This window comes from Lineus longissimus, chromosome 1 (genome assembly GCF_910592395.1).
Source record: "Lineus longissimus chromosome 1, tnLinLong1.2, whole genome shotgun sequence".
NCBI lineage: Eukaryota > Metazoa > Nemertea > Pilidiophora > Heteronemertea > Lineidae > Lineus > Lineus longissimus.
The window spans coordinates 463530-476680 of NC_088308.1; the positions used below are offsets into that span (position 1 = coordinate 463530).

A 13151-nucleotide genomic window follows, 5' to 3' on the forward strand; every position below is an offset into this window, starting at 1 on the left:
ATGTGACACAGCTAAAGCGCAAAAAGGTAACTATAACCAAGCAGCTGAGAGTAAATGCCGCCACTTCATAATCTGCAGCATCATGTTTCACTGGAGGATGCAAAAAGCACGACGTGTGCTTAACGATACTTAAGATACTTAAGAGTCCTATTAATTTCAATGTTTGCCAATAACGACGAATACATAGTATATAGTGACAGAGCAAATAGTCAACTGACAACCAAATTTTATTATATTGTTCTCCAATATCAAGTGTCAAAAACACAAGTCAAAGCGAACCAATATCAATAAGACACCAGCTGTGGTTTCGCCACGACGGGAAACATTAAACACTTCCCCAAGCCTAACCTTAAATTGATATTTTGCGTAACATCAATTGGTTTTCTCGGCGTCAATACGAAATCTATTTACAGACTCAGAAAGCATACCCGACAGGTTGACATGTGCTCGCGAAAAATTCTTCTCTTAAGGATTTGATGCAGTTGCCGTCAGCTTATTGACTGCGTAATGCTAATGGTGCATCTGGCTTAACGGCGACGAGAGATTTATCGCTCTTTTATGTTTGTCAGAGACCGCAGCATGAACATCTCGCAGGTTATAACTTGTGTAACATCAGAAAGTGTTTTCTCGGTTTCCTTTATGTATGAGTATCTCCTTTGTTCAGGAAACGTTCCCTGGTGCATAATCCTTCAAGTTCGGCAAAGTTGCGATGGAGGAAGACTGCCTGAAATCGTCATAGAAAACCATATTTTCTTCCCTTATAATGCTTTGCTTTGCCATATAGCCCATGGACTTTGACTAGAAGGATACGGGAATGGGAAAGATTCCTATACAGCTTTGGTTTGCCGAGTTATAGGCGCTATTGGAAGCATTTCCCCAGGTTCATTGTCAAAAAATCTGGAGAACCAGATGGCGAAATGACCAAATGTACAGCAAATACACTTTATCTTAAGAAGGAGTACATAATGCACTCCGGTAGTGTTCTATTGGGCTAAAAGCTCAGCCCATTTTTAAACATTCAAAAACCCCAAAAGTGACCATAAGAAATTCACATCAACCAACTATTTACACAAGACAGACTGCGAAGGAAAAAAGATATTCGAATGCCAAGGGACTTGTCCAAAGCATCTACTGTTGTCTAGGATTTATTCATAATTCTACCAGACACGTTACAGGTCGAAGGGATGGTCAGAAAATCCATTCATGAGATTGGTGGTCGACTTTCAACCTCGCATACAAATCTCTTGAGTTTTTTCCGATGAAAAGATCCGAGCCTTTCAAACGATATGGACAACGCTAAGAAACAAAACACATCCCGCTGTTGCTTGCGGTCAAATTATGTGAGGAATCAGTAATCCTTAGGAAAGGAAAGATCCGTCTTTATGGACCACCTGAGGGACTAGATAATGTACTCTCCTCCGCTCTTTTATTGATTCATGCTGTTTTGACTATCAGACAGAATGATATCTCGATTTGTCCGCTTCGATAAGAAATTAAGGCATTATTGAACGATGAATGTACAATGAGGTGACAATGCAAACCTGGCAATATCTTCTGAAAAATGGAATTGCACATTTAGCAAAAGCTAAAGATTCCTCGATAAAGCTAGGGAAGATTACCTTTCTGTAATGCAGTTTAACGAGATTGTTGACACCTTTACCTAATTAACGAAGGATTGGTTCAGGAAACCTCACTCACAAGAATTTATGAAATGTAACTTAAACACTGTCTGTCTGGATCAAATACTTTATATATCTGTTTTCCATATTGGTATCAAAAAGATGACAAACATCAATTGAGGAACGCATGTGCTGAAGTACCTGATGTCCTTTAGTACTTGTTACTCATAGGTTACGATATTCAGGGAAAGGTAATATCGTAGTTATAAGCACAAGTGGGTGACATATGTCCTTACATGGATAACGTTTGAGACGAAGTCTGTTGAATATTTGTGTCTTGGTAATCACGTACGGTAGTAATGTGTACAGGTTTCAGTTTCTACACATCCTATGGCAGACTTTATCAATTCATCACGAACACAAGGTGAAGTACCTATAACAGCCCAATGCATTGATCTCAAACAACAGCTCATTAGCGACATGGATCACTTCAAATGTCGGCCAGGGTGAGGTTGCAGAACTAATCGTTATGTTACGTGTCTAGCACTGGAGACCACGTTGATCAATGGCAAAGGTAATGGGGGAAAAGCTAAGGATATGTGGAAACAATGCATCCGCTAAAGGATTAACCAGTGCAGCAGCACATAAAGGTGGTACAGGTGTTCATATTCATAGTAATTAGCATGATATACTGGTAACCATTTATACTCTTGAATTGAGAGAAGCAGCTGCAAGTCACACGTTCTTGCTAAAGGACTGCAAATGGTAAGTGCCCCAGTCAGGATGGAGATAAGTATTGCGAAAGACAAGGAAGCCGAATCGAACTAGTGACCTTCGTGTTGTAAACCTGGCGCCCTAACCACTACTCATGATAATGTTATATTCTAATCACAGAAAGCAACCAACTGTTTTACGACCCAGGCAATAACTCTAGGGGGGGGGGGGGAGTCAACCTTAGAGACTTCCGGCTAATCACACTTCCTACATCGTGTAGTATTGATTGATGTCGGACGCAGAACTTCCATTCCAAACCACTGATGATGGTTGACATTATTTAATCAGGTGGAAGTGACAATGTTAATGGCCGATCCTTCACAGAATCAATCAACGGACAAATACGGGGTTAGATCATTAAATGTTTTCAACGCAGGTGAATGTCACGTATATCGTTTTACCATTCGGGATTGTGATTGGCTTGTGATTAGCCTTTTCCAGTTAATACCAAATTACCTAGACTTGGCACCATTTTGTTATAGCTGTAATGAAATACATCATACAGCACAGTGAAGAGTCATGATACTAAGTATTCGGGGAGATTAAAAAATATCGGTGAAAGCTGACGTTACATATGTTAAAAGTTGTAGCGTTGAGCAAGCAATATGCACTAAGAATAGAATCGATAAGAGCATCTTCAACCGTGTTGAAAATAAAACACTCTATATCATTGCTGTATATCCCGTTTTTGTACACACTCAGGCTGACTGTTGACAACGTGATTGACAACAGATGCTGACTGTTGACAACGTGATTGACAACAGATACCATACTTAACAGTGTCTCAACTTTTCTTCAGGTGATAACGTCAAACAGACGGCTTGAATCTTTATTCATATTACTGAAAACTGTTAATAGTGTTTTTATCCATGAGTGAAGGGTTCCTCTCACTGATACGAGTCTGCCCTTCTCTTCCATGTATTACATGTCTGTTTTAGTTTGGATAGGGGGATGATAATGGAAAGCTCATAGAACAAAGTCTCCTCAAATTAGCATGATAATCTGTCAAACATGTGCTGTTCTAATTTAAATAAGCAAGTTTGTCGGTTGTTTTATTTTTATCTGTAAAATTTAAATGAATAATTCAGATGATCACAAGTGGTTTCGAATAATCCACCATCTGCTCTTAAGCACCCAACGAAAATGTGTTTTGAACTTGGCCGAAAAAGATCAAGAGAGTCAATAAAAGAACCTACAGCAATTATCATTAAGACGTACATTGTACTTAGCAGTGATTTCAGCAGACAAGTTGGCGATGATGAATTAATGGGTTGGCAACTAAACTAGTCGCCTTGGTATCCGAGTCTGATCTTTTCACGGTAAGGTGTGTCGAACAGAAACTGCTCACCTGTCAACGCCAGATTCGCCCAATGCCAATTAACATGTTAAAGGAATAAATCATAATACATTAATAACAATGAATTAACATTTAGATAGGCGATAACAATCCAGGAATTGTTTTCTAGTCATAGGTTAGTTATAATATACTTCCAAACGAAGTTAAACTTTTGATTCACGGCACAAAAGGAGTTTTTAGGTGGAGTGACCTACCAAATCTTCCATTTCCAACATGAAAGTTTGTCAGTGACGCTGACCAGGGATGACGTCACGTGGTGGAAGCACATGACTCAAGCACATGACGTCCCGAGTCATTGTGCCTCCGCCAATTCCTGACGCAAGGTTGGATTGTAGCTTCGTTGACCGAGCGATCGACAACCCAAATATCACGAGATCTCGCAGGGAGGCGCGTGGTTTTACAAGGCTGGGTCGGGGTGATTGATTCGAATTTTAAGTCGCCTCTCTCAAAACACCATTGTTCTAACCGAGGATATCCTCGAATCCAACCCAGGCATAGGGCAGTCGTCCTCTTGGATGTGCTTCGAGACCTTTCAGCGAGACTGCTTGGTCTCCTGTGCTCCAATAAATGGGTTTCTAATGTCTCAGTCTCACCTGTATAAACACTTTCAAACTCCGTGCCTGATACAAACCCTATGAACAAGGACGCATACCTTCTTTCTCGGTTTGGTCCTTGGGCTGTTGGGCAAACGTTGGGAGTGTTGATAAACCAATTGTGACAAAGTGCTCGTGGTCCTATAGTATAGGCTTGTGCTCCATGTTCGGGGTGTTTTCCTTTTCCTCTGACATGCAGGCTTCTCCTACCAAAACCATTATTGTGTTGTAAATAAACAGTCTTTTAGAAGCGTAATTTAGCCCACAAACTACATGTACAACCCTCATGGATATGAATTATTCATTCATACGTTAAGTTCAAAATTTCAAATGATCAAGACCCTTTTTTGTTTGTTGATAATTTCACCAAGATCCCATCATACTACCTTGCCCTTTCCCCATGTATTGTTGGTCTGTTTTCGTTCGAGAGAGGTACGATTTCGGAGGCTGGCGAAACACAATATCAAAAAATTTGCATTATAATTTGCATTCAACAGGTGTTGTTTCCAACTTGTTACAACTCTCACTTTGACTCATAGTGGTACTAATCTACTGCAGCTGGTCATTAGCATTTATTCACACGTTTAGTCAAGTTTGTCAAATGTTTTCTTTTCATTTGGAACGATTCAATGAATAATTTTGAATATCACAAGTAAAGGTGTATTCACTGAATAAGCCATCGCTCCCTCGAGCATCATCTCACAAGTCCTTCTCATCTCCTGCTGGAAAGATTGACCATCTTCATCATGAAGTACATCAGCGTTAGTCTTTGCCTTTTGGTCACAGTATTTTCCCTCGCCAATGCAGGTAAGCTTTTACCTTTCCAATTGAAAAACTGGTATATGCTTTCAGTCATTCAGGCTCTTCAATATATTATTCTTCTTCTATGATGTACTCCAACAATGATTGACAGGACACACCGATCGGATGAGACTGGCTCAGAGAGATGCGTATTTCTGACTGACCAGAAGGGTGATATAGCAAAAGAGTTGTTCTGGACTAGAATCTACCAAGAACGAATTCCTATCAAACTCTCGATACGTTCAGAGTTCAGATCAGCAATATTGCATCTAATTCAATTAGACATTCAAAATGTTGACTATTGAGACAAATCAGCCTAATAATATTTTGTCCTTGTTTTTTAACCCATTGTATAAATGTTTAATGCGCTTTCGTCTATGTTGGCTTGTCGACGTTCACGTGCATCTATGGTTCTCGCACGACGCCATGGTCGGCTACTTTGTGATGCACATATACCATGCACGTAATCCATCCATATTCTATTGCTGTTGCTATTTAGGCTGCCCAAAGACGTTTACGAAGACAGGCAATCATTACGAACTGAGGCAATCAGGGTTAAGATGTAGCTTGATTGAATGTTATGAACATGGAAGTGAAATGGCGATGAGTATGAAGATGTAAGTCCAATATCATTACTTAGAACGTTAATAGTTGGCAATATCCAGGTCTCATCACCTTTATTTGCCCTTGTCCGTTCAGGCCTAATGAGAATCCTGAAAGGTTTCCTTGGGGTCGGTTTTATCAACATTTGTCCTGCTGATCGTTTGATAAGACTGCACAACAATGGGAATTTTATTCACCTGCATAAGAAATCCCGAAAAGTGTGTTACATCAAGAATCTTCTCTTTTCAGCTGTGCAATGTCGCAAGGGGGGCAACCTACTTGCGGTGATGCTAAACTACAGGACGAAGGCTGTTATTGGGTCGATGTTAAAGATTTATCAAAAGTCTATCCTTTTTGCTGTACCAAGTATAAGAAAATATGCAAGGGCCAGGCCGGATTTGATGCAAGTAAAGTTCCCCATGTGTCAAAGGAGCGCCGAGAAGACGCAAGGTGTTAAATTACATGCGAATAGCATCACATGATTGTAGTTGTATTTGTATTGTAGCTGCATGTTCTTTATTTGAGCATAGAAAACGCATTAACTACTTCCCTCCCTTTGGACCGAATCTTACCAGTAATAGATCTCTAGACAAAAACGTTATTTCTTAATATCGTTCTTAATAACAACCGAACAACAGAATGCTCGCCCACAATGATAATCTGTAATGTAATATCTTTACATGAATAAAAATAGCATTGCTGAAACATCGTCCTTCTTAATTGCCACAACTCGTATTTCTACATGAGAAAAGTGAAGAAAGAATACTTATCCACCTTGTTGGTGTAAAGTTAAGCACGCGTTTTAACCTGGCTTTACAGTACCCAAGAGAATGATACTATCACTAAAGTAAAGCTGTTTATTACGTAATCAATTCTAACGATTTGTTGGAGGCTACCTCCCTATGCGAAGGCTGCATGGCCCCGCTTATCAACGTAGACACACTGGTCTACCAGACGAGCCCTTTTGCAGGGGTGCTTCGGTGTTATCTGGTATACTTTTTGCTCCTCACAATCCGATGCAATTCCCTGGACAAAAGCTTCGACAAGTCCATAACAAATATTCTCTCGGCCGCATAGTGTAGGACCAGTGTGGTAGAGCCCATCGTAGGATCACTTGGAGAGATACAATCACTAACCGAGAGTCACAACACCAAGAACTCTAAAGAAATGCGAAATATTAACGGATATTTTAGGCGAAGACAAGTCTTTAAACATTCTCTGTATGATGATACATGCATGGGTCAAGCCCCATTTGCCACTGCTGAGATTCTTGAATTTCAAAGGGAGCACAAATAAATAAATAATGAAAATTATGTTTGTCTTAACAGTTTACCTCGAAGAAATGGATATGATTGCAAATTACAATGGCCTGCTTGTGTGCATCGGTTTAATTAAGATTATTCTGTCCCAAGCCCTTTTTGAAGACATTGAAACTGTCCATAATAAGGCATTTGACCAGACAGTACATGTATAACAAAATGTACGAGCTTACGTGATGTGCATCAGCCAATTAGATTCAATCTACTTGCATCGATCATTTCTAGGCTATAATTAGATTTACCCTGATCAAAAGTAATTGGGCATACCAGGTACTTAATGCACTAGTTCAACATCGCAAATTTTCATACTTCTGTTTGATTTGGTATCAAAACTGCCGTATTGACATATAATTACGTCGTCAGACATGTCAGATGGCCAATTTGAGCAACTGCCTATTGAACTGAAAGTCGTCTGCAGATGGTGTCCTAGAATAAGAACTCTCTTCCTGTGCTAACAACTCACAAGATCTTCATTCTCCAAGCTGGAAGGAGTGTTGCTTATTTTATCATGAAGTACTTAATTGTTTGTCTGAGTATTGTGATGGCAATTGCCCTAACAGACGCTATGACCGTGGCCGACCAAGCGGTTGAGAGCGTGCTCGAAGGTAGGTTGATTCATATTCGTCTTCCACTCGCTTTTAATTGTTCTCCCTGTAATGAGTAATTCATAACAGAACTGATCCTGTCACTGATATTTCACACCTTATGATACGGCCAAATGGCGCCCTTTCTTCCTGAAATCTTACGAACTTACCTGACTGGTGCTGGACATTTGAAAAGGTCAAAATTAGCAATGTCAAAGTCTGATTAAATTGGGTCAATGTCCAACGCGATGAAGCGGATGAAGGATATGATAGCTTATGATATGCTGTTTTGAAGACACGATTGACTGCCAAACAATTAAAGTTCCACTCCACAATCACTCTATGATTTACTTAATTCAATAGGAAATCGTAGATAGGCCAACTTACAAAATCTCCCCTGAGTGTTCATATTTTGTGACGTGTAAGATGCTCTTTTCTTCAGGTAACTTTAATGACAGGACTGGGCATATGGAAGATATACCTATACATGAATTTTCCTTATAATGCATAAAGCTGCGTTGTTTCTTCTTTTCAATCCAGAATTCAAGTGTCCAGACAGTTTTACCAAGGAGGATACAAAATACGTTTTAAGGACATCTGGAGAATCTTGCGGCATAACGTACTGTGATCAAAGTGATGCTTCGATGTCTGGATTGATGTGAGTACAGTAACTATTTTTGAGAATTTGAACCCGTTTTAAACACTTTGCAAAATGCCTATTTTTTATTTTGTTTTCTATTAACAATATTCTAGCTTAATATTCATGATAGGAATTGCATACGATATTACTCATGACCTTTTTCAGTATATTAGGCGAGCGCTGCCAACAAATTTGAATGAAAAAACCAGTAAGAGAAAGCATCAATGAAAAAAAAAACTGAAATCATGTTGATCCAAATCCTTATTTTTCAGTTGCCCATTGATGATGGTGGATAACAGTGTTTGCGCTAGGGCTAAACTACAGGACGAAGGCTGTTATTATGCTGATGTGAAAGATTTAACCACAGTCTACCCTGGATGCTGTACATACTACAAGAAATTCTGCAAAAATGATGCTGGGTTTGATGATAGTAAAGTTCCCAGCGTGCCTACGCAAGTAAGACTCGATTCAAACTGTATTTCGAATGAGTAAAACGCATGTGTAAAAGATTATCATGAAGCGGCATGTTTTATTTTGATATTTTTGATCGAAATACTTAATACCAAACAAAAATATAATGTACCGCTGCCCTCCAATTGGCGGAGACGCTAGCGTTACCTCGCACTAAACAAACATCATTTTTACCAACCAAAGCTCGTCTTTGAACTGTAACATCGTCACAATGAATAAAACTATTGTTATTGAAGAAGCTGTCTTATTTGAATACCTTGCTTGACCTCTATGTTTAGACTGTCCTCGAACATTGACTAAATCAACTTGTGATTAGAAAGTTCCTACCTAAAGAAGAGCACAGCCTTCGTTTTCTTCAATCGATAATTTGGAATATCTGATTATGCGTTTGCCAAGCAGAAGACACTCGGGAATCTCTTATGCTATTTTGAAGTGAAAGAAACTGTTCAGGCTTACACAGCTTCAATACTCCAAATACCGGACCGAAAATCCAAAATCCCCACTTTTTAAGAGGAGGTGAATGAACGCATATCAATGTCCTTGGTATGCAGATCATGCTCTTCTCAACTGTGTAATTTCTCACGGTTGCCATTTAAACCTTAACATATTTAGCGTAGACCTCATTTCTGGACTAGTTAGAATTGGGCTTGGCCCGAATCATGATCCCATTGTCGGACTTCTTAGAATTACAGTCATGCAATGCATGACCGCGACTATCATAGCATATTCCATTATCGGACTACTTCGAGAGAGCCATGGCTACGTCTTTCAGAGTAGATTCCATCATCGGTCTCTTGGCTAGAGAATATCTCGTCTTTCAACGAATATTCCATCATCGGACTACTTGGAAAAAGAATGAATCATGGTCAGAACTATCAGAGTAGATTCCATTATCAGACTACTTGGAGAGAGAATGATGAATGCATCTGAGCTATTCTGATGTGGTGTACGTAAGGAAACCAACCATGGAGTCAATTAACGTAATCGTCAACAAATATAAAGGGATAGGTTTTTTACAGCCAAAGACTGCAGAATGTTACCCCCAACAAGACCAGAACGCGTGTGGACGAACAGTCGCTCCGACAAAATCTAGCCTATCCGACAACTCGAGGGAAGGACATCAGTACCAAGATAACCGCCGAAAGCCAACATATAGGGGCCTACATGACTCAATTCCAAGTGTAGAATTGCAGAGAATTAATATTAAGTATTGTCAATATCATAAGTATTAAGAGCACTTTTATGTGCCTATTTAAGAGCCTATTATGTGAATTGCCTCGTTTTGCAGTGAAAACAAATATACTATAGGTTGAGTTATGTCGGTTCTATCTGGAATCTAACACGATCAGTAATAGGCCATCATCGGAAAATATCGCATCTAGTCAGCTGGATCTGACATCTCCATCCTGTTAAATAATTGAATAAATGGTAAGTAAATCAATTGGAGAGGTCAAATTTCATTCTGTGCTTTGCTGGAAAATCATCACGTAGCACTCACGTCAATGCGAGTGTATTTCGAATCAAAATCTGACTATTTTAATTTACTAATGTCCATAATCTATTCGGATTAACAGTTAGGCACTGTTAACAACTTTCTCATCGTTGCATTATTAGTTCGTGAGGGTGTTGATCAGGGCGAAAAGATCTATCGACGTGATTGAATGATCGGTACTGAAGGTGTTTCAGGGGTTACACAGCACATACCAGCTCGTACCCTCATTTGTAGTACGACCACATACACATGATAGACTAAGTTCCAACACGTACACATTTTATCTCAAAGTCAATTGCAGTCGATGTCATTTGCTCCTAATAGGGACAACGAAATTACAGTCAATCACAGCTCCTCTTGAGCCCCCTTAAAGACTCTTATCGAAATTGGCAACTATCTCTCTGCATTACCAAGTGTTCAGAATCTTGTCTTCGTTCAATCAAATTAAGCAGCCGGCATGTGTCTTTATGGTCGTATCGTAGCTGGCAATTTCCCGCTTTACGTTAATGTACCGGTACAATGCTTAACGATGTGGTTTAACTTGAATTGGACCTATAACCCCCTTCAGGACTGCAAAATCGCACTTTTTAAGCATGCGCTGCGCGCCTACCGGATCAGAACTTAGTAAGGCTACATACAACAGCGCACAGAAATAAATTTTGAGCGATTTCGCGGTCAGAAATTCAGTAAACATGTGATGAACAACGCTAAAAGTACCGCACTCCACTTCTAATTTGGCTTACGATGGTGATTCCTACATAACACGAATACTTTGGCAAAATTATTATTGGAGGCAGACGTGATTCTGGCGCGGTAGTTCACTAACCAGGTGTCTCGCTGATTGATGATATTCAGCAATATTTACCTGATCCCATTAAACAAACGAATCGTGTCTCCGCAATGTTCGCTCCAATGCACTTGGAAGGGAGACTCCTGGAAGAATGCAATGTGTTCAGTTTAAATGACGTCATAAAGAGAACAGGTTGAATGAGAATATATTTTCAATCATCGCTATCTCAACTTCTGATACAATCCCAACAGCGTGACTGTAAGTTTAGTTCATGAAGAGAACTAGTGCCTGATTGCATGTGCAATGATTTCATCTCAGCTCGTAAATGCAAGATAAATCTTGCCATTAGATAATGATAAGAGAAGAAAAATAGAATGTGCTCGTCTCAAATACCTGTCACGTGTGGGTCAACGATTGGAGCCCGATGATACGGACATATAGAATCATTAGCATGATCATAAACACACAGCATAAGGCATCCACGAGACTGCACCAGTCCTGTCCAACACGTAGAATATTAGCATACAAATACTGACTTCTGACACACAGGAAATGTTTGCCGTTTATTGTGTCAGAACATCGCTGACTGGAAGTGATGCCCAGTTGCCAAAGCTTTATTCATTTGTACGCCATCAAGATACAGTAAGCTGCAATGGAAAAGGACGACAATATCCAGCGCCATACATCGCGGGGATCAAAAGCACACTACTCCGTCAGAAAGCATGTCATGGTTCGATGTACATACTAATATAGCATAGTGCATTATCATTCATCAATTCTGACTACGAATTTCAAGAGAAAGGCATATTTTTACTTTTTTTAAAAAATATCAAGAGCAAGACATGCTCCAGTATACAATACATCCTCACAATGGGAAGTCTGTGCACCTAATAACCGTAATGGAAGTCTGAGGACAGAATACCTTGGTGTATGCAAGACATGTTGATTTCATCACGGCATTGTCTGGACCAGAGGACATAGCTACTGGTATGTATGATATTTTAACCATTATATCCTAAATCGTTTTCAATCGAGGAGATGGAATTTTATGTTGTGACCTTCTCTGGAAATGCCCGACATAAACGTCATACATGTATAGTTCTGTTGACACGAAGGATTATGGAAGAAGACTGAAGTCTACGCCGGCGAACCCAGGAGAGCGGAAAAGGCCGAGGCTCCCTTACCCCTGATATCATTCTATGAGTTTGACCATATTCTTTTTGGTGAACTGACAAGAAAAAACACAATTTAAAGCACCTTTCTTTCTCATTCTCCAATAGTCATTCAAGCTGTAGGGTAGAATATATCCGATCCGAACTATGCATAGCCTGCCATTTAGATTTACCACAATAGTTACCACTTATTTGCTCTCTCAGCTAAGCGCGTAAGGCATTTGAGGAATACTGCCATTGGCATTTGCACACCCCGTCCACTTCAGCTTGCTTATCGGTCAATTAATGGTTTGTGTCGTGAGGCCAGTTAGCAACTCAGTAAATCAGGACTGACAGTAATCCTTATCGATTCGTCAAAATATCATCATATCACCTGGATCACAAACATTATGATGCTGCTGTGGACTTTATCTCTTTATACTGATTTGTGAGGTGGTTTAGAGACGACGTCTCGACACTCTGCGGTAAGGGTAATATGGGTAATTAGCCGTGCGATATGCTTTTCTCTCATCAATATCAAAATACCCTTGGGCAGTATAAGCATTTGATAACTTGAAACTGGTTTTAAAATAGACAAATCTTGTGTGCAGATTATCTTCTGAAGAATCCATACTCCCCACATCAAAAAGAATGGCCGGGAGGACAGATTGCTATTATTTCTTAGTATTTAAAGGCAGGCTCCCAAAGGCAATAGGGACAGACGTGTGGAGTTAATGAAAACGGCGCTTCAGACTCGACTTCAGCTTAGTCGATTTCGATTAAAACATTTTTTCAGTATTCTTTGCTCAGTTTACTAATGTCTGAGATGTGCGGTAGCAGCAGGTCGAAAATCCAGACGAGTCCCTTACAATATCTGAATGATGATCTGATTCAACTTTGTTTATATGCACACGTGTCCGTACATTACTACATTCTGTGTCTAAATGTCGTAGCGAC

The 13151-nt window shown here is 39.8% G+C and overlaps 2 protein-coding genes and 1 long non-coding RNA gene across 3 annotated transcripts in view; 2 read left to right on the top strand and 1 right to left on the bottom strand.

The window, feature by feature from the left end:
* The window catches only part of LOC135483258 (neuromedin-K receptor-like), a 130576-nt gene that overhangs the window by 92094 nt on the left and 25331 nt on the right, over nucleotides 1–13151 (bottom strand). The gene's annotated exons all lie outside the window — the stretch shown is intronic.
* LOC135497269 (uncharacterized) lies at nucleotides 4990–6452 on the top strand. The gene is made up of 3 exons (XR_010448789.1): nucleotides 4990–5150; nucleotides 5644–5761; nucleotides 5997–6452. It is a non-coding gene; the product is annotated as an uncharacterized LOC135497269 (long non-coding RNA).
* On the top strand, nucleotides 7461–8999 carry LOC135497274 (uncharacterized). Its single transcript, XM_064787045.1, has 3 exons — nucleotides 7461–7671; nucleotides 8191–8308; nucleotides 8563–8999. The coding sequence occupies exons 1-3, from the start codon at nucleotides 7575–7577 to the stop codon at nucleotides 8780–8782; spliced, it is 435 nt and encodes a 144-aa protein (XP_064643115.1). The 5' UTR covers nucleotides 7461–7574; the 3' UTR covers nucleotides 8783–8999.

Coding starts and splice junctions, on each gene's coding strand:
- LOC135497274 (XM_064787045.1), top strand. CDS start 7,575: ATGAAGTACTTAATTGTTTGTCTGAGTATTGTGATGGCAATTGCCCTA. Junction 7,672..8,190: donor GGTTGAGAGCGTGCTCGAAG/GTAGGTTGATTC, acceptor TTTTCAATCCAG/AATTCAAGTGTCCAGACAGT. Junction 8,309..8,562: donor GCTTCGATGTCTGGATTGAT/GTGAGTACAGTA, acceptor CTTATTTTTCAG/TTGCCCATTGATGATGGTGG.